At 32.2% G+C, this 18,860-nt stretch overlaps 1 protein-coding gene across 2 annotated transcripts in view; it reads left to right on the top strand.

The window, feature by feature from the left end:
* The window catches only part of LOC109546568, a 65,005-nt gene that overhangs the window by 22,521 nt on the left and 23,624 nt on the right, over window positions 1-18,860 (top strand). The window contains exons 1-2 of one of the 2 annotated variants that reach the window (XM_048664988.1): window positions 6,890-7,026; window positions 17,446-17,660. In XM_048664988.1, coding sequence (XP_048520945.1) covers window positions 7,014-7,026; window positions 17,446-17,660 — 228 coding nt within the window. In that variant the 5' untranslated portion in view covers window positions 6,890-7,013. Of the gene's footprint in view, window positions 1-6,889; window positions 7,027-17,445; window positions 17,661-18,860 lie in introns of those variants that run through there. The other variant, XM_048664987.1, reaches the window with a different exon arrangement.

Genomic DNA, 18,860 nt, shown 5'->3' with positions numbered 1-18,860 from the left:
TCTAAAAGTTAGAAAATTTTCACTTTACATTAAATTCAACAACTTTTTTATTACTCAGTGCGGTTACTTCAAAATAATTACAGTGGCACTTCCAGGGGAAAGTTCAAAGTTTTACTCCTTAAGGATTAGGTTTTAAAGTGAAAGTACGAACGTAAAGTGACGAGATACTCTGAAAAAGCCTCATAAATGGTTTAAATAATTAATCAATAAAGAGAATGAATAGGTTGTAGTAAATTTGTGAATTGATATCGGTAATAATAACTTTAAGGGTCGAAGTCGATTACAGTAAACTCTATTCTCCGAGCAATTCTTAACCGCAATAGCACTGTCGAAAATGCCTGCACAGTTTAAGGAATCGGCAGAAAAGTTTTCACTTTTAAGTAGTTTTTCTATCGAACATAGGTACGTTCGCTTATTCGTTAGCTAAACTTTTCCAATAATCAAGTTGTTTTTCAGACGCAGAAACTAATCAATTACCATGTCTGTGACCCTTACAGGAAGTGCTTTACGTACGAAAGAAAACAGGGACATTTATTTAAATGTATATTATAAGGAAATAAATTTCACAAAATTATCAGATTGCGGAAAACAGTGTTTACTTTTATCGAAAAGTGCATTCTGCTATAGCATGGGTGATCGATCGAAGGAATAAGTTCACATGGTTTCAGTTTGGTCCGGTCACCAATTTTCGTTGCGTCTTGTAAAATGTAAATGTTCGCTTTTGATGTATGCTATAGAAGATCAATTTAATCGTAACCAAAGCACAGATATGCTGCTATTTATAAAATTTTTGTGGGAATATTAGTGTGTGCTAAGCATAAAATGTGTTAATAACTGAGGGATTTAGGAGAAAAGTATACTAAAGGGCACACACAGATTTATTAAAATATTAAACATTCTTAGTTTATTATTTGAATTAAAATAATTAACATTCTTAGTTTATTATTTGCTTTTTCTGTAAGTTTGAGCGTAATTCGATTTCCATAAGTAATTACGCTGGTAAAAAGTTAAAGGTTTAGTTTCGAGACAATCTTATCTAGGTAGTATATATAATTCTGTTTTGAACAGATAAATTTTAATGTTAGTGGCATTCACAAAAGCGTTCTGTTTGAGGTATGTAATTATTTCTTTCTATTCATAAATTGATCCGCAAACGCCGCCATGATGAAAATCTATAAGTTTTAAAATTAACCCAATCAAATCCTGATGCTTAATGAAGAACAAGGTGGCATAATCCATAGGAGAATTTCTGAATACGCAAAAATGTTATTCCTATTGCCATATCTTAAATTTTGATTGATTACTTAATTTTCTACGCCAATATATCAACTATTTGTCGTTAAAGTTGAGGTTTAACTTCGCTTAGTTGATTCCTTCTGTGCAACTGAGGAAAAATGTGTACAAACAAATTTATTTTTGAATAGTCGCCTTATACGTTGAAACTTTCTTGGACCATAATTTGACCTACAAAAAACTGATTAAAAATAGTATTAAACTAGAGTTTCGAAGGAAAAAGTCTGACGATTGATACAAGTGGCTACAGCCTAGTAGGGATTGAGCTGTATTAATTTCCTCACCCACAGGACCAATTTTAGCTTTAGAAACTGGTATAGGAATCTCTAAGTCTGTGCCGACTTAAATCAATATCTTTGAACGCTTTGATAATACCGAAATTGGTGGTTGATCGTTTGTCGCTCAATGTCGTAAGATAATTTATCATAGAAGTTACGATAAAACTTGTATCACTGCAAATTTCTTGAAATAAAAGCAAACAGAGATTGGTTTTGAGTCTGTTCATTATTATCATGTGTCTTAAACTTTCTAATAATACGTGCAAGAACCGGTATTTTAAATGAGTACATACCACAATCTACTTCATTTGTAATTTCCAATTGAAAATTTTATAGGATTTCTCACCGCATTTAAAAAAATGTAAGTAGCTTCCACTGTTTTTGTCAACAAATAATTGGCTGATTGCTCTACAGACATGTCAGTTTAAATAACATAGAAGCGAATAACACCAGGAATAGTTTGAAATTGATATATACAGAAAACAATTTGTTTCGGCAATAGCCAAAAGCAATACAAATTAAACTGCATCGATATTGAAAGCAGTTAACCGGAGAAGTTGTTCCGGATATTGCATGAGGGTGGATTATATTGCAATTATTCCGTTACACAGGTGTTTTATTGATAACGATTTAACTGTAAAATGACACTAACTGAAACACTAAACAATAGAAACTGCGTACATTTGACTTTGAAAAATGAAAGATCTATTGTATGTGGATATTCAATGGGAAAATTCAACTGTGATATACAGGATGTCCATAGCTCGAGCTTAGTCAAACGTGGCTTTTTTCAATGTTAGCAATTAAAACAAAGCACTAGTCGAACTAACCTCATACACATTTTTTCACCGAATGAATACTACTCTTGACCGGTTGGAGTTGCAAAGAAATTTTAGTTATTTATTGAACGTCTATTAATGAAAGTGATCCTTAGCTTTAGGTGCTGTTCTGTTCGTTGCATTTGCTAGTATTATTTTTTTCGCAACCAACTCTCTACTAATCGATGTGCAGCCTGGGATCATATCAGGTAGTAACTGAAAAACATGCTACTGCTAAAAAATTATTTAATATAGCGGACCCTAAACTATTGTGTTTGCGTTGATTTGCTTCACGAGTTTTTAAATCATCTGTATATCTGCTATTGAACTTAACCTGCTATTAAAATAAATAGAAGGATACCAGACTAATTACCTTCCTACTTTTAGTCGACAGTGACTTACTTTACAAGCCATGCTTTTCCTAATGACGGACTAATTTTCCTTTCATGGTTTATATAGCAGAAGGTAATAAGAACGGCGATATTTAACGAGAAACATGTGCCGGCTGAATTGACAATTTTTTGTACGATTTTCTGGCAAACGATAATTTCCAAGCATTCATTCGAATTTCCTGAAAGCCATATATTTTTCCCCAAAAATAATTTAGCTTGGCTTATGGCTGCGAAAGCTTTATACCTGAAGATAAATTAAAATTAATTGCGCTTAGCACAAGTAGTTGATTTACTTGACCTGATAAAAGGCTCGTTGCTTCCCAATTACCAGTGAGGTTAAATAAAATTTAATTTCCAGTTGAAGTAATATATGTGTTACGCTCTAATCTTCTTGCTCTTTTATAAAACTCGATCCGATAGAACCTGAATTTCACTTTAGGCCACGTTGTAAAGAGTTTCCAAATGTTGTTACAGACGAACGGAATGCTACTAACATTTAATTAGCTCTCGCTGAATGATTAACAGTTGCTGAAAAGTTTTCTCCTATACGGCTCTCAAGTTGCTCGAATTGGAATTCAAGTGTCGAGAAACAAAATGTTTCTCCTTCAGAACGCTGAATCTTTTAGTGCAATCTTTAAATTGAGATCTAGCCTTTAAAAGCACATTTTTTTTTTATCTGAGGTGCCTAAGAGAGTAAGAGGGTATCTATCGTTTATTATCAATCACATAACATTTACTTCGTACTTAAAATGATGGTACTTTCGATTTAAAAACGGAAATTTTGACTTCGGTTTCAGAGTCAACCTTTTGTTATCCAATTTATGGGGTACTTACATCGATTTTTCATTAATCCTGATTATTAAAGAGTCATAAAAAGCACACAAAATATGTTAAGCACCCAAAAATTGACGGAACCAAACGAGCTGTAAAATAACATGAGAACTGTTTTACATACTGCTTATAAAGGAATTAAATGTTCAGTTTATTTGAAAGGCTTCTGGATCTATAAGCTTTTGAGTATTAGGGCCAATATTACCCATTCAATATTTTGCTGTTGTTTGTCGAAATTCCGCGTAAAGCAGTGAGACAATAAAAGCTTTAATATAATTTCCTAAGCTATTTAATGAGAGTAAGGCGATGTTTAGTGAATAATAGATTTCAAAATACTAAACTAATCAAATGCAGCACAAAGATGGGAAAGCGAGAATGATGATTTAGCAAAGGTATTCCCGACTTAAAAAGTAATTTTGCATCTGCAAGGGAACGAAATAGTTTCATTCAGACAAGACAGGTTTTTAAATTAGCACAACCACTGTATTTTATATCCAGATCATTTTTACTTTATACAATTTAAGGGCGTTTCTGTTATTTTTACTTTACTAAAAATTGTAGTATCAATATATCGCGGCGACTGTGTGAGTTTTAGAAATGGAGAACCGGTTATTAGCTGGCTAAAATCTTTAATAATAAAAAACAATTAATTAACTTATTTCAAACTTATACTGTTAAAACATAATTATGAGTGTTGTTGCGTTGATGGCTCCAAATTCAGCACCGGAACTCTTTAGAAATTTGTAAACTTCTATTTGACTTTTCTCGAGTACCAGCTGTGTGTTGAGATGATTATTATTTTAATTTTAATTAATTCATTAGATTGAAAGTCTTCTCAGACTAATTTCTGAATACCTTGTTTGAGCCCTGAACGACGAAGACTCGTTGCTTGATCGCTTAACGTCGAATTTTCAAGATATTAGATATTTTCAAGGCACACGAAGTGTAGGTACAATTACATGTGTGTGAAGTGTCATATTATTTATCTAAGAATAAGAAAAAAACACTCACTTCTCCCAACGAAGTATCTAGTGTCATTTGCGATTTGCAGAAAGTTGTCGAAAAATGGACAAGTGAATCACCACTGATTGTCTAGCATTATAATCAAAATGTACATAATTCTGATAAAATTGGTCTTTAATTTTCGTTTAGAAAGTTTTGCGTGATTGTTGAATCGCCACTTTCTTAAGGTTAGGGTTTAAAACAGTGTCTACTATTTCTTGTAGAAGTTCTACAATTTTTTTTATATTTGAATATATTTGCTTGAATATACTGGAAGCTGATACAAACACGTTTAGCTATACACGTTCTTATTTAGTTCAGAACAATTTCGTTCTTGTTCTTCTCGTAACCTGAACAAATTCCTTAGCGTAATTGCCCTTGTTTAGAGCTGGCCAAATGCTTTCCACACTCCTTTGAAATATTTTTAATTGCCTTATTCCAGGAACTATTCATTTTCCTTAACTCCCATGATGAGTGTTCCCAGATATTTCATGTATAATATCCGATGATCCATTTTTTCAAAACTTAACCAACCAGTTGTTTAAGCCAGTAAGAAAACCAGTTCGTACTGAATACATATTATTAAATAAAAAAAAATTGTTAGATTGCGTGGAGCAAAATCCGTAAAAATTTAAGTTTTGAGTCGACTGTTTTGGTTTGGCAAACGCGTTTAGCAGACGAACAAAAATGATCAGCGAATCAATTCCAGAAACGTCGTCTTTTCTTATCAAATTCCTAAATTACACGGAAAGTTCATTTTGAAATTCCCTTTGTCAGACTCAGGTTTTTGGAAGTATAAATTTTCCGTTCCGGAATGCAACTTTGATCGATGTAAATGAAGAAGGCTGAATTTTTCGGAAGAAACGTCGGAAATTGTTTTCCACAGTGGCTGGCAAATTAACATGGCAGTTACATAAATAATTAATCAGTAACATACTTTTTGTTAATTTCAATTTAAACTGACTTAAATTTCAATTCAATGCACTATTACACTCATACACCCTAATAACATTTATTTTTTTTTAAATTGGGAATGAGAATGTAAAATATAATGAAGCTCCTAAAAAACCCTACCGTAATAACTTTAATTCGATATTTTATCTACCATTTCACGTTGTGTTAATATAGGAAACCCCTAACAAAAGTTTTTATTCGGCAATAATTCCAAGAACGATTCCCTTGATTTATTGGTATTTCATTTTATTTTATTTGACCGCAAAAGATATATTCAGGCATTGTATATTATTTTCTCCTAAGGCAGCATATTTTTACACTTTTCACATTCACGATATTGAATTCTTGAAAGCCATGTTATACAATTCCCAAATGTATCAAAAGAACCTTCTTAGTATTCACACTCTGCGGCAAGAGCCCTCGGACTATCCTGACTTCTTGTATAATGTTTATTAAAGTTATTTGTGGCTTTCTCTTTAATAAGCACTGGATTTATACTGTGTGTTATTAATTACGAATATATGGAATATTTTAACAATTATTAGTTATTTAATTAATACCAATCATGTGTAAATAATAGATAATGAATAGAAATCGTTTTGTGATTTTCTCATTTCTGCTTCTGCTTAGGATGCATGAAGCCATCTTCTCATGGCTTAGTAGCTGTGGTAGTGTTTCTGTTTCATGACCTAAAGTTCTTGTTATATTTTAGAGTATATAAATCGAATTTCCTTTTCAGCGGGCAATTTATGTCGATTATTTGAAAATGACCTGGGTTCGGCATCTGCAAATCTATTGATTCACGATGATAAATGCTTATTTTGCTTTATCGTACTTGAGTTTGAAGCAAAGCTACTAAACTAAAAAGTATTCTTGCAGAAAATGTCAGTTTTTTAGGTATTCGCCCTTTACCTGTTTTTCATCTTTCTATTAAATGTTCACATTTAATTAAGATTGTTTCTGAGAGTTTTTGAAAACCAAAATCTATCTACACAAAATAAATGAAATTTATATATGAAAGTAATGAATGTTATAAAGCAAATATGCACTTTCTGTAAAAGTATGTGTCTAATTTATATCTTTATTAGACTGGTTAATTGCGCCCAGTATTTAATCGCAAACAGATTCCTTTGCTTTACAAACATGTTTATTTAACCAATGCGAAATTTGTATCCCGTAGAAATGTATCATACGTTGGCGTAGATTTACAAAGACGTTGAAGCCCCAGCGGCAAACATGAAAAGAATGTCAGAGAGTGCATGTTCTTTTACTAAACTCGAATCACTAGTAAAATATGGGATTCGTCAGTTTCAAACATGTCAAATTTGAAATGAAAATGTTGATGTCGGTTTCGTATTTTTTTTTATGAAAGTTTGAGTGTTTTCATCATTTCCTCCAAAATCAGACAACATATTTATGGTTCAAAGGAAAAACATCGCACTCATATGTTGAAAAACAGTAAGTATTATTAATCAAATGTTAGTTATTAAATTAAAGTAATTGAACAATGTAGAAACATTATTTTCTATTAATTCATTATTTTTAAATTTCATTATTTTTAAATGTCTATCAGGTGTGTTTTTGAACAACAGCTTGTTCAAAAACAATAACTTTTCAGTTGGTTATATTTTTGAAATAATTGGCCATTTTTCCTCTGGCATTTTATGGTGGTATAAAATAACAATTTGAAGAAATTTAGTACAAGGACAAAAACTAGTATTACGAACACAAGTGATTTAAATTCGATAAACTAAATTAAAATATGAAAAGGAACAACAACTCTATAATTTAAGTATATTAATAAAAATGTTATCAACAATATTAGTATCTAACATTAACACACAATTCGTCAGTGTCATATGAAAAGTATCCAAGTCCAGAAACGTAAAATTGTTAGGAGACAACTGAAAACAGTTTAACACCCAAAATTTTCACATTAAATCATAATTATTCTGCTTAGATATTACAATTAAGCACTTGCTAAAATTGTATCAASCTAAACATAAAAAATGGGTTTATTGAAAAACCAATAAACTTATGTAAAATTCACTTGTCGTATGATCGGTCACTCATTCTGGAATTAACTGAATTRAAGTATTTCAATAATATTGATAATTYTTTATTTTTTATTATTTTTCCAAGGACTTTAGAAGCGAAAAAAACATGGAAAACTGRAAAATATTAAAATATTGACRAAAATCCATATAGTAAAAAAAATTGCGAGCACTTTTTTCTATGCAAAATTAKATGTAAATCTTGCTTCATGGTGTTTTTAGCTGATCATAGGTGGTACAGTTTCAAGTTATTCTTTATTTTTATTTTTAATTGGTTGTTAGTTGTTGTATGTTGTATTTCATGGAACATTTTATTGTATTTTTATTTTTCTTAGTATAATAGGTCACCTTCTGAATTGTTCTGAATGCTCCAGATTATTATTGAATCGAGTCCTTTAGCTTTATAAATTAACGCTCTTAACGCTTCTGAACACTCGAACAGTAGGATCGGTTATTATACGCGTAGCGCGGATTGAACTTACAAAATTAGGCTTAGAGAGAAATATTTCAAACAAATCTGTTGTAGGTACTGAACTTCGTAGGGTTTTGGTCGTTATCGGGCAGTTTTGCGTAATAAAAAATAAAAAAAAATATATTTTTTTCTTGCAATCGGGGATTCATTTTTAATCACGTCTCTGGTCTATAATTTATTCTCGAAGCTTTTTACACAATATGAAGCTGAGCTCTAAGTTATTTGCGTTCTTCAGCTTCAGACTTTTCACCATTTTGTTTTGTTAAGTTAGATTTGAGTACGAATCCACAGAGGTATTTAATGCTATGTCTAGAGTGTTGCAGACAAATGTTTTATAAACTATAAGTGTCTCATTTTTTGCATCATTTTGTCAGGAAATCCTTCCTTCAAACATTGTCGAACATATAATGAATTTTGTGGATGTGGGACTTCCTGCTAAAAGTATAAATATTATGCATCCAACGAAAGGTTTTCTAATGATAAGTCGAATCACGATTTACCGGTTAGGTTCCTTTATCATTAAAAAATGTACTGTTATTTCAATCCCAAGATTGCTACCTTAACGTTGAGCTTTTGCGGAGAAACGTTGATTTAACACTAAAACAAATATTCTTTATCAAATTCGGTTCAGTTCCAATCCTCGCACTAATTACTTCGCGAAACTGATTTTGCCATTCATTGTCGTCTTTAGGAGCGCTTGAAAAATGCATAAATGATCATGCTTTAGAACTTTCTGAATGGACCTGCGTAAGATGTTTGCCAACTGAGTCACCTTTAAACTCAAAGTGGTAGGATAGTACATAAATGGCTTAAATATGAAGTTGTCCAGCTTTATTGAAAAACCTGAAGTGCTTACTAACTTTGTTTCCGATCCAGTTCGTTTTTCAACACTATCTTCAAATTTGCGTTCTGTTCTATTCTATCGATTTATGACTACGTTAGCGTTTCCAGTATTTTTCCATCAATTCCATAAACTTTCTAGCTAAGCGAAATAATTAGCGTTTGGTTGTGCTTTGCAGTGCTAAATAAAGCTAATTACAATACCAAAATCCGGGGATACACAAACTTGCAAATACTTCTTCAAAGTTGGCATTAATTTGCTAATGCATTTTTTATATTGTGATTCTGGTGGAGATTCATTAACTCGGCTATTTAATTTCCTGGAAATTGACTTATTGTGCAATACAGAAAAAGCGAGTTGTGGCATTTATCATGTTGCGAAATGGGCAACAAAAACCCTATTGTATAAACAGAAATGTTTACCAACGTGGCAAACGTTTCGGGGTTAAAAATTTGCAATGAAAATGCACATTGGTAGATCTCGATAATCTCGTTCGGATGTACATTAATGCAATGAACAGGCCAATATTAATAGCCTTTGAAACAGTTATGGGTTGTTTGTTTGCGTTACCTATGAGGCTGCAAATCTAGATAAATCCATGTGAATTGCCGTGATTTTTTATCAACACAATATAGGTTGTTTTGCGATTTTATGTGAGCTGTGTTTAGCAGCTTTGTTAATTGGACAAATAGAAAATGTGCATTCAAAAACCATAAATGTGTTACTGCAATCATTTTTTTAGTTGTGTATTGAGTAGCGGTCTCCAGGGCATGTTAGTGGGGCAACATTTGATAGGGTTAGTTGTTTTATAAATCATGTTTATCTAATGAAAACTACTACTGACACTTTACCACTAATTTACTGCAATTCCATTCTACAATTTTTGCTTAAGCAGCTGCATAAAGTGATGAATGGTTTGCAATAATTGTTACGTTAATCTTATACAAAAATTAATGGATTTTGAGGCACAGGATGGCAAACGTGTAAACGTAGAAAAAACCGACTGAGAGCAGTATAAAATAGAATAGAATAAAGTGGCGACTGGGAAGATAATAGTAGATCATAATAAGAAAAGAGAAAAGTAGACATTTGTTTGGGAAGAAAAAGAGACAGAATTCATCAGAAATTTTTTGGAGCAAAATAATGAGGTACGTGGAAAAATACTAGAATTAAGAATACACTTGCTAGTTGGAAGCGCAGACATTAAAATATTTATTAAAGCTCAGTAAATGTATATGAGTATCAGATCACGTAGATGTAGATTGATAGTATTTTATTACATATGTATTTCAAAATATATCTCGGAACCATCGTCAACTAAATTTACCAGTTGATCACGACGAACGACAGCGCGGATAATGGTTTCATATTAAGTCAACCACAATTGGTGTAATTTGTCGAGTTTCCAAAGCATCAATATAAATAACTATATTAGAATCGGTACAGATATTACATTGGTGTGTGTTCATGTTCGTCCTCAATATACCACGACAAAAATACGTCCACTCCCGGCAAAAAAGTGTTGAAGTCAATTTTTTTAAGTATTATTGGTAGAATCTGGTAAACAGTTATTGGGTAAAAAGGGGCTAAAACGGAATGACTTAAATATTCCTATAACCGTAGGTTATTGAAAAATACCCGAAAAGCAGTAAACTTCCTTTCTCTGACTGTGTTAATGCTTCCTCGTTCATTCCACGTTGAAAATGGCCTTAATCATTCCCTATTAATAACTTCGGCAGTCCAGTTGTCCAAACAAAATTTCCATTCTCAAATTTACCAACGAGAGTCAGTTTGCTTATAATAAACCTCACATTGTTGTGTGTACGTCTATTACGTACTTGATTTGACCTATTTAGGGTATGTTCGATATTGTTACAGATTTTCAGTTTTGGGTACACAACAATTTTTTGTTTCACCTCCACAAGTTCCGAGATGTTGAGAATAGTTTACCTCAATCATGTTGGAAATTGATTAAACGAATTAAGGGGAAATAAATGAATAAAAGAACCGACTGCTAAAGCTAAAATTACGTGCTTAGGAAATGGTAGCGAACCAGAATAGTTTTTAAATTGCTTCATTGTACGCCACATTCAAATTATCACTTGTTCCGCATTTTTCTTTGATTTTTCCTGATGCACAAGAGGGAAAAACGTGTGACAATTATTACACATAATGACGCGCTCCAGATAGACATAATTATCTACGTGTCTTAGTTATAAAAATCTCTGTTGTAAAATTTTGAAGATATTCATAATTCACTTCAATCTAATAACGTTAACTATTTGATCTAATCCCAAAAAATTGAAAATTCCGGGAGCCTCCGTGATTAAAACATTAAAATAAGAAAATTCAAAAAAAATGTTCTCTTTGTTAAATCCACATGAACTGATGAAACATGGAATGTTTTGGAAACGTCCAAAACAGTTGATAGAACTAGATTCTAAATTATTTTAATATTTTGGCAGTTGCAAGATTTATGAGACACTTTAAAAGGATAATCCAATGGTGTGCCAATAATAAAGAAAGCCAACAAATAACAAATAAATTAATAATGCTTAAAAATTAGGAACGTAAAATGCCACCTGCATTAATAGTACATGTAGGTATCCATGATGATTCTCAATTCAACCGGATAGTTTATAAATCTCGAAGGAAAGATGTCATAAAACGTTTAAAAATCTGGCGAAATAGCAATATCTAGATCTAATTTTTGTAAATAAAAACATGTACATTCTGAAAAACGCTATAAACAAAATCATCAATTCACAGATGTTCTACCAAGGTACCGTATGGCACTTGGATTCTACTTAGCAAAAATGTGTTTTATTATTCCAGATGTTCGCAGCGACAGGCCGATCCATGTTTAATTTTGGGTTAAGACTTTAAATCAACACGACTTCCATAAATAAACTCGGCCGTCTTCTTTTGTTTATATTCCCGTGGGTTAATTATTTGCTTTTGTGTCCAAATGAATGTGAATATATCCCCAAATAAAGCACAAGCCCTAAATATATTTAATATTTATGGGAATGTTGATGCAGAACAAATCATTTGCAATTTTTACTTTGGATGTAGTTTGAAACCAATTAGACCATTTTTTTCAATCATTCATGAGAGAATTTTCGTTTTATCTTAGGAGATGACCGGTGCTCGTATGCTAACGATCACACAAACCACAAACGTGAACTAAAATGCAGGTACTTTGATCAGTAATGATTATTATGAACTCGAAATACAACTGCAAATAGCAAATAGCAACTAAAACAAAGCATACAAAAATAAATATTTTCTCTGGCTTTGAACCATAAACTACGTTCCAAAAGCATTCAGGTTTTTTTTTAACATTTGCGGTTTTTCTCGATGAGTACTCGGAATAACAATTAGCCAGGAACAAGAGTATTCAAATGTTTACATAATTCGTAATTTTTAATAAATGTTTTCAATTAGAGCTCAAATCAAAGAAATTAAGCGAGACATGAAAAGTGAGCGTTTAGTGCCGAAGCTAACGAGCAATCAAATCCTGTAGATTCCTAATTGCCCAATATCTAAATATTGTCTTTTCCGGAAGATAACTTAATTATATTTTCAAACAAATTGAAAAACAACAAATTAGGGGTATATTTCTCAGCATTCAATTAAAACTGGCTTAATTATCAGCATGATTAATTAATCAGATATTTATCGAACAATCGCATAAAATTATTACAGGTAAACATTATTTTTATTAATATCATTATATAAACCAAGTGTGTGATGAAAATTTCCGCTCCTTATCGAAAAGCACGAATTTTAAATATTTTTAAAATTTTTAAGCTCGAAATGTATTTAAGGTGATTTGTTTTGAAATTTAAAAAAAGTGATCTGCTATCCGTTAATTCTGCATAGGCAAAATAACTGGAAACCGAATTTCAATAAGTGTGCTCAACACCAGAAAATACCTAAGTAGCTGAAATAAATACGCATTCCGTTTCCCTAAATCCCGTATCCATAAATAAGGCCTAGAACTGAAAAATAAACCGTAAATAGACCTACACTTTCTTTACTTTTTTTATCGTCGAAAGCTAAGTAATGGTCCATTGATCTAATGCCCGCTTTTCGAAACTGCCGAATCTTGCATTTTATAGATGCTTTTACGCAGTTAAATAGAGTTTTCCCAGAAAGCTCAGTTTTCGATTTAGGAAAAGAGCTTTTCGCTGTATTAGAATATTCTGACATAAAAAACTGTATACATTTTCGAACTGACCTAGAAATAACAGAAAAGGGTCGTTGAAATATCAAATAATAATTGCGGATACGGCCATCCTTTCAATCGCCCTATAATAACAATGAACGCATTAGTGCCAACCATCTTGACATGCTTCTTCTGTATGTACTAATGGTTTTTTGTATGCAAATATCCAATGATTCTGATGGTGTGGTACCATTTAAAATCTTCATATGAGAGTCTTGTACCACGAAGAATTATTTAGTTTAGTACAGAGTGGATGAATCTTGATTTTAAGAGGCAACCTCAATGCTCAAAACTCAATAAGGCAACCACATTTTTACACAATATTAACCATGCACATGCGAAGTATTTTGACGAAAATTTGACGAGTCGATTTGATCGCAGTTCGTACGTTTTTTCTGACTCTTTAGTTGACATACCTCAAGAACATATTTATCTTAACAATGTTCATGTTAATGCATTTTATTTATTTATCTATAAAGGAACTAATTGCGAATGGAATTAATACTAGAAAGGGCGTCAAAATTAGGAAATGATTTTTATAGCACAGTTTATTCGTAATATATACTTTACTCGTGATAATTAGCGAAACAACTTGCTTGCCAAAGGACCAATGAACCACTTGAAAAAATTGCTTAAGCAAAATAGAAACTGGATTTTCAAGAGCTAATATCTTCAAGAAATAAACTGAAAAATGTATTTCATCATTTTTTCCAACATCCAAATCCGCTCCTCAGAAGCTCCTTAATAGAAAGTCAAAATTTTGAAAGCACAGCATCAGATATCAGCGAGAATCTACTTAAAACAACAAATGTTTGGATGATCAAAAAGTTACAAAATCCATCGCATTTTCAACAGTTAAACATGAGCAATAATGATACTGTTTCCATAATTTATCCCATTTTTGAATAAGTCTGTTACTAATGAAAACGATCAAAAAGTATATAAGTTTAACATAAAAATATCGGAGAGATCCAGACTGAATGGAAACATATCAATCATGCCGCATTATCACATGCAACAATAACAATTGATCACGATGTGGATGCAAAAAATCCATCTCAGAGTAGCTATCCTCACTATAAGGTATGTGTCCTTGAAGTTTCGCAAACAAGCAAAAATAGAACCATTGTTTCACATTTTATATTTTTTCGTGAATAGTTTGTCTTCTAATAGTCTGACCTGCCAATACAGACTTAGATGATTAAACCGATGAACGGATTACCAAAAATGAATCGTACGTAGAAGAGAATATGTCCCAATTTATTAGACTAGAAATTATTGATCAATTTAAAGTTGGCAAGAAGTGGCAAAATATATTCTTCAAAGATATGCAGTTAGTATCTGCAGTATCTGCAGTTAGTAAACAACAGCACGACTTATGGAAAATGAACCTCTTATTCGCATTTTGGACCAAAAGGAACAACTTGAGACGCAAAGTTGATGGCTTACGAATTTACTGCTAGCACAGGTAGTTGGAAATCGACATTCTAAGTTGCAAATTAGCACGAGTTTGCAAACAGTCACAAACTAGTTGGAAAATTTATGTGGCAGTAAATCTTCGCAGAATAAGCAAAAATGTGTTTTATTTGTTATCATATTCTCCGTTGGGCCTAAAACTTAAAGGAAGAGAGGAATTTAGAACCAGTCTCTTCAATTAAGTTATGGTGACTGATCATCAAAAGCTGTAACTCATTAGGCAAAATTGTAAAACCAAGTCAGATGTCCGATTTCGAAGATTATCACTTTTCAAGTTCAAGTAGTTAGTAAGCAATTACTTAGAAGTAATTCAAAAGTCTTAAAGTTTTATGACAAGATTGGGTATAGGGAAGTTCTCATTGCAATGGCTCGAATAAATACTGTACTTATTATTAACGTTCATCCCAGGACATTTCTCATCTTTTCACGGTAGTGAGGCCAGAATAAAGTCTAATTTTATTCATGGATAAGAAATATAATTTTTTTTAAAGTTCGATCGACAATATCGATTTCAACTTTTATACCGTAGCATTTATTATCAAAGAGCAAAACAAAACTGGGTCCTAGCCAGAAATCTTGCTGACTAGTTTAGTATAAAACCAGCACAGGCTTTAAACATATATATTATTAAGTAACTCCAAACAGTAATCTACCCAGGAATTCGTTCAGCCAAATTTAGCAGACCTTTCTGAAAGCGAATCCAATATAACTAATCCAATAGAAATGAAGCCATTGTCCTTTTTATTTCAAAAACCTTAATACGATTTCCTAAGTCGCATTTCAGATATTATGACTAGGTATTGCTACGGCGGTTTATTCTTTCAGAACTAGGATCTGCTCTCGGGGAGATCAAATTTGCAGCAGCACTTAACTGAAAACTTGAAGGCAATATATATCAGTTTTACGTTACCAACCTGAATTATTAGAGTTTAATTTGGCTGCGATGCGAATACATATCTAACAAAAATATAACAACATATTATAATGGGGACGTTTTTACTTTAAATAATATGGAGGAGAACTAAGAAAGTTCATTGATTTTCGATTCCGTTTGTCAGTATTAGGCGTCGTTATACAGTTTTCCAGAATACATTTAATTATGTTATATTATAAGTTAGTTATAACAAGCGATAGTTGTTATGACTGTCTCAAGCAAGCTTGGACTTGGAAATAATTGAACGATTGGTCAGATGGTGAACGAAATTTGGTATAACCGTTCGATACTGTTAACATTCGAGTTTTGATGTGTTTCCGGAGAAAGCAGAGAACATAAGTTAACTGTTGTTCAAATAAAATATTCGAACTAGTGCTGCGAACTTGGTAAAATTTGTCGAAAGTAATGAAACATACAGTTACTTAATTGACTCCCAATGACAGGTTTAAATATGCTAAATATGGAAAATCTAACAGAACCTGGAAAATGGTAGAAATTTACAATATGGAGATCTCAAAAAATTTATTAAGTTACAGCAATTCATACAATTTTTCTAAATCTAAAACTAAATTAACTATATTGCAAGTTTACAAAATTCCAAAAAAGTTTCAAAGAGTTTACAAAGAGTGTTGTCGATATGCTGATTCCACCTAAATTAACAGATTATACCTAAATAAAATGTTGTGGTCAGGCTTCGTATACGACAGTTCAAGATCAATAGATGGCAAAAAAATTCTAATTCAATTCTGCTTTTGATTCGAAAATGAGCCATTGTCTCTTTGTGATAGCGGCCCAATAATAATTCGTAAATAGTAATAATAAGGTACTAAAAAGAGAATAGTTTGGCGTTACTCAAAAACGCGGAAGTCTGCTTAAGCATTAAGCGAATTAAGTGAATAGTTCAAAACGAAAGTGAATTAACAAATGTAAATATAACAGCTAAAACCTGCAATAAGTAAAACTACATTTTGCGTCAGATTCTAGAAGAACTTAGAAGGCGGTGTGTTATGAAGCAAAGGTTGCTGCAATGGTAACTTTGGCGCTTAACAAAAACATGGTTTTCCCGTATACTTTAGCATTACACTGCAGGTGATTTTTGAAAAGTTATAAAAAAACTATTGAAATATTGGAATATTGAAAGAAGTTTTATATTTTTTAATGTAAATTCTGTAGCTTACCAAAACTCTTGGAGAGAAAAGCAAAATTATTTCGAATAATATCAAATTTTGACCGTTGGCCAAATTTTGGTAATGGAACGCCTCGAAATTATGTATATTACTACATATTTAAAAATGCAGACACTGATTCTGAAAATATATTGACCGATACCGTAATGCAGATAAGCCGTAACCCACAAAAAATATTTTTAATGCTAAGACAAAAAATCGAACCAAAGTAAAATAAAGATGGTAATTTTTCTTTTCGAATGCCAATTGCCAATTTCAATAAGCCACCAATCAGACATGGCTATTTCTAAATAATACTGACTTTATTTGAGGGGTTACCGTAAAAGAAATTATGCCAATTTTGAGACACCCAGTATATAATTATGGTGCATAGAACCGCCTGTTTTAAATCCGTAGCTTCTAAAAAAATAGTGAATTAATATGTATTGAAACATCGACATCCATCACCAAGAAACAATCGGCACCAACACGAACAACTTAACAGTTAAGTCAGAACTTAACATTCTTTAAAACAGATTAGCATTTCGCTCAGAACAAAAAATAGTGCTCATAATTTTCTAAATACACATAAAAATATAAAACCTTCATCTCAGAAACGTTTTCATAAGCCGTGGAGTGCTAAAATATGAGAAAAAAACCGGTACATTACTTGATGATTAAACTATGTTTCTTTCTTTTGCAGATGCCTTAGGTTTAAGAAATGTTACGTTATACATAACACCTACCGTAGTCCAAAAAGGCCACGCCGCTACCTTCAGATGTACATACGACTTAGAAGGTGATACTGTATATTCCGTACAGTGGTACCGAGGAAGCCACGAGTTCTACAGATATGAGCCATCAGGAGTGTCAGTCACCCAACATTTCTCCATTCCAGGAGTAAGATTAAAACCAGATGTAAGTAAAGATATTTACCAAATGCAGTAGTTGCCGTAATATTTGCGATTAAAGCGCACAGACTGACGTAAACGTTTTTAATATTTAAGACGAGGTAGCTCAAATGGATGTTTTCTATCGATATAAAAAATTTGCAAAATCAGGAGTCATATTCCAAAGGGCACAGCACATAACTTGAATCGGCGCATTAGTGGTGTAGGTACGAAAAGTTTACGTAGTGTAAACAGCTCTGGTATATTTGCTACTTCAGGGCTACCTAATACCTTATGAGGAAAGTGGATTGGGCAGTAAAAGTACAAGTTGGACAGTCCCTATGACTCTTTAAAAGGAATGAGGACAATTTTAAATCACCCTGTATATACAGGATTGTTATTTTTTCAGGTTTCTGTTTGTACTAAACTTGCACTTCCTTGCTTCGCTCTTATCTTTTTTTATTTGCTAAGCGCTTCCTATTGGGTTCTTTCCTTGATAAATTAAACACCCAATTTATTCATTGAAACTTAGTCTCAAGCCTAACTAAAGCTAACATTTAGCTCAGTCGTGCATGGCGTTACACAACTAGGAATATCTATATCTCTAACTGCAGTTCACGACACTTAAGCATACTCAGGAAATTTATTAATAATCCGGTACATTTCAAGTTTCGAAGCAAATTAAAAGTTTTAAGCCTTGAAAACTAAGTAAGAATTAGGAGAGATACAGCAGAATTAAGTCGTAGTAATGGAGATAAACCATATTGTTTGGTTTCGAATAGATTTGATATGAATTTTTACGGGCCAGTCTACATGTGGGAGTTACCAAATTGCGACAACCAATTGTGAACTTCTTTCTTTATTTCCCTGTTATTTCATCAACGGCCCATGCATAGAAATCTTCATTTTACGGATAGGCTGATCTGGTTTAAAAATATCTGTCTTTCCAGAGTTTTCCCCATATCTTGGAAAATTTGTTAACTTTTTAACCGTACCTGATGTATTTTATAATCTGTTGATGTCATTTGATGCTATATGTTTGCCTGATATACTCATTTTATGATCCACCCAAGTAGAATGACTTATTTTTTACAAACTTCTTTTTGGGTATTTCGACTCAAAAATTTTTGTCGTTAAAAAAGACAGAATTTCCTCACGTCTTTTATTACAGATTGATAAATAGTGCTCCTATTTCGCAATAAGAAGGAATTATTTATCAAAAAGTAAT

The sequence above is a fragment of the Dendroctonus ponderosae genome, unplaced genomic scaffold, assembly GCF_020466585.1.
Source record: "Dendroctonus ponderosae isolate FM_Combo_2020 unplaced genomic scaffold, Dpon_F_20191213v2 Dpon_F_20191213_3, whole genome shotgun sequence".
Lineage (NCBI taxonomy): Eukaryota > Metazoa > Arthropoda > Insecta > Coleoptera > Curculionidae > Dendroctonus > Dendroctonus ponderosae.
The sequence above is the reverse complement of the archived record's forward strand: the minus strand, read 5'-3'. Positions and strand labels throughout refer to the sequence as shown.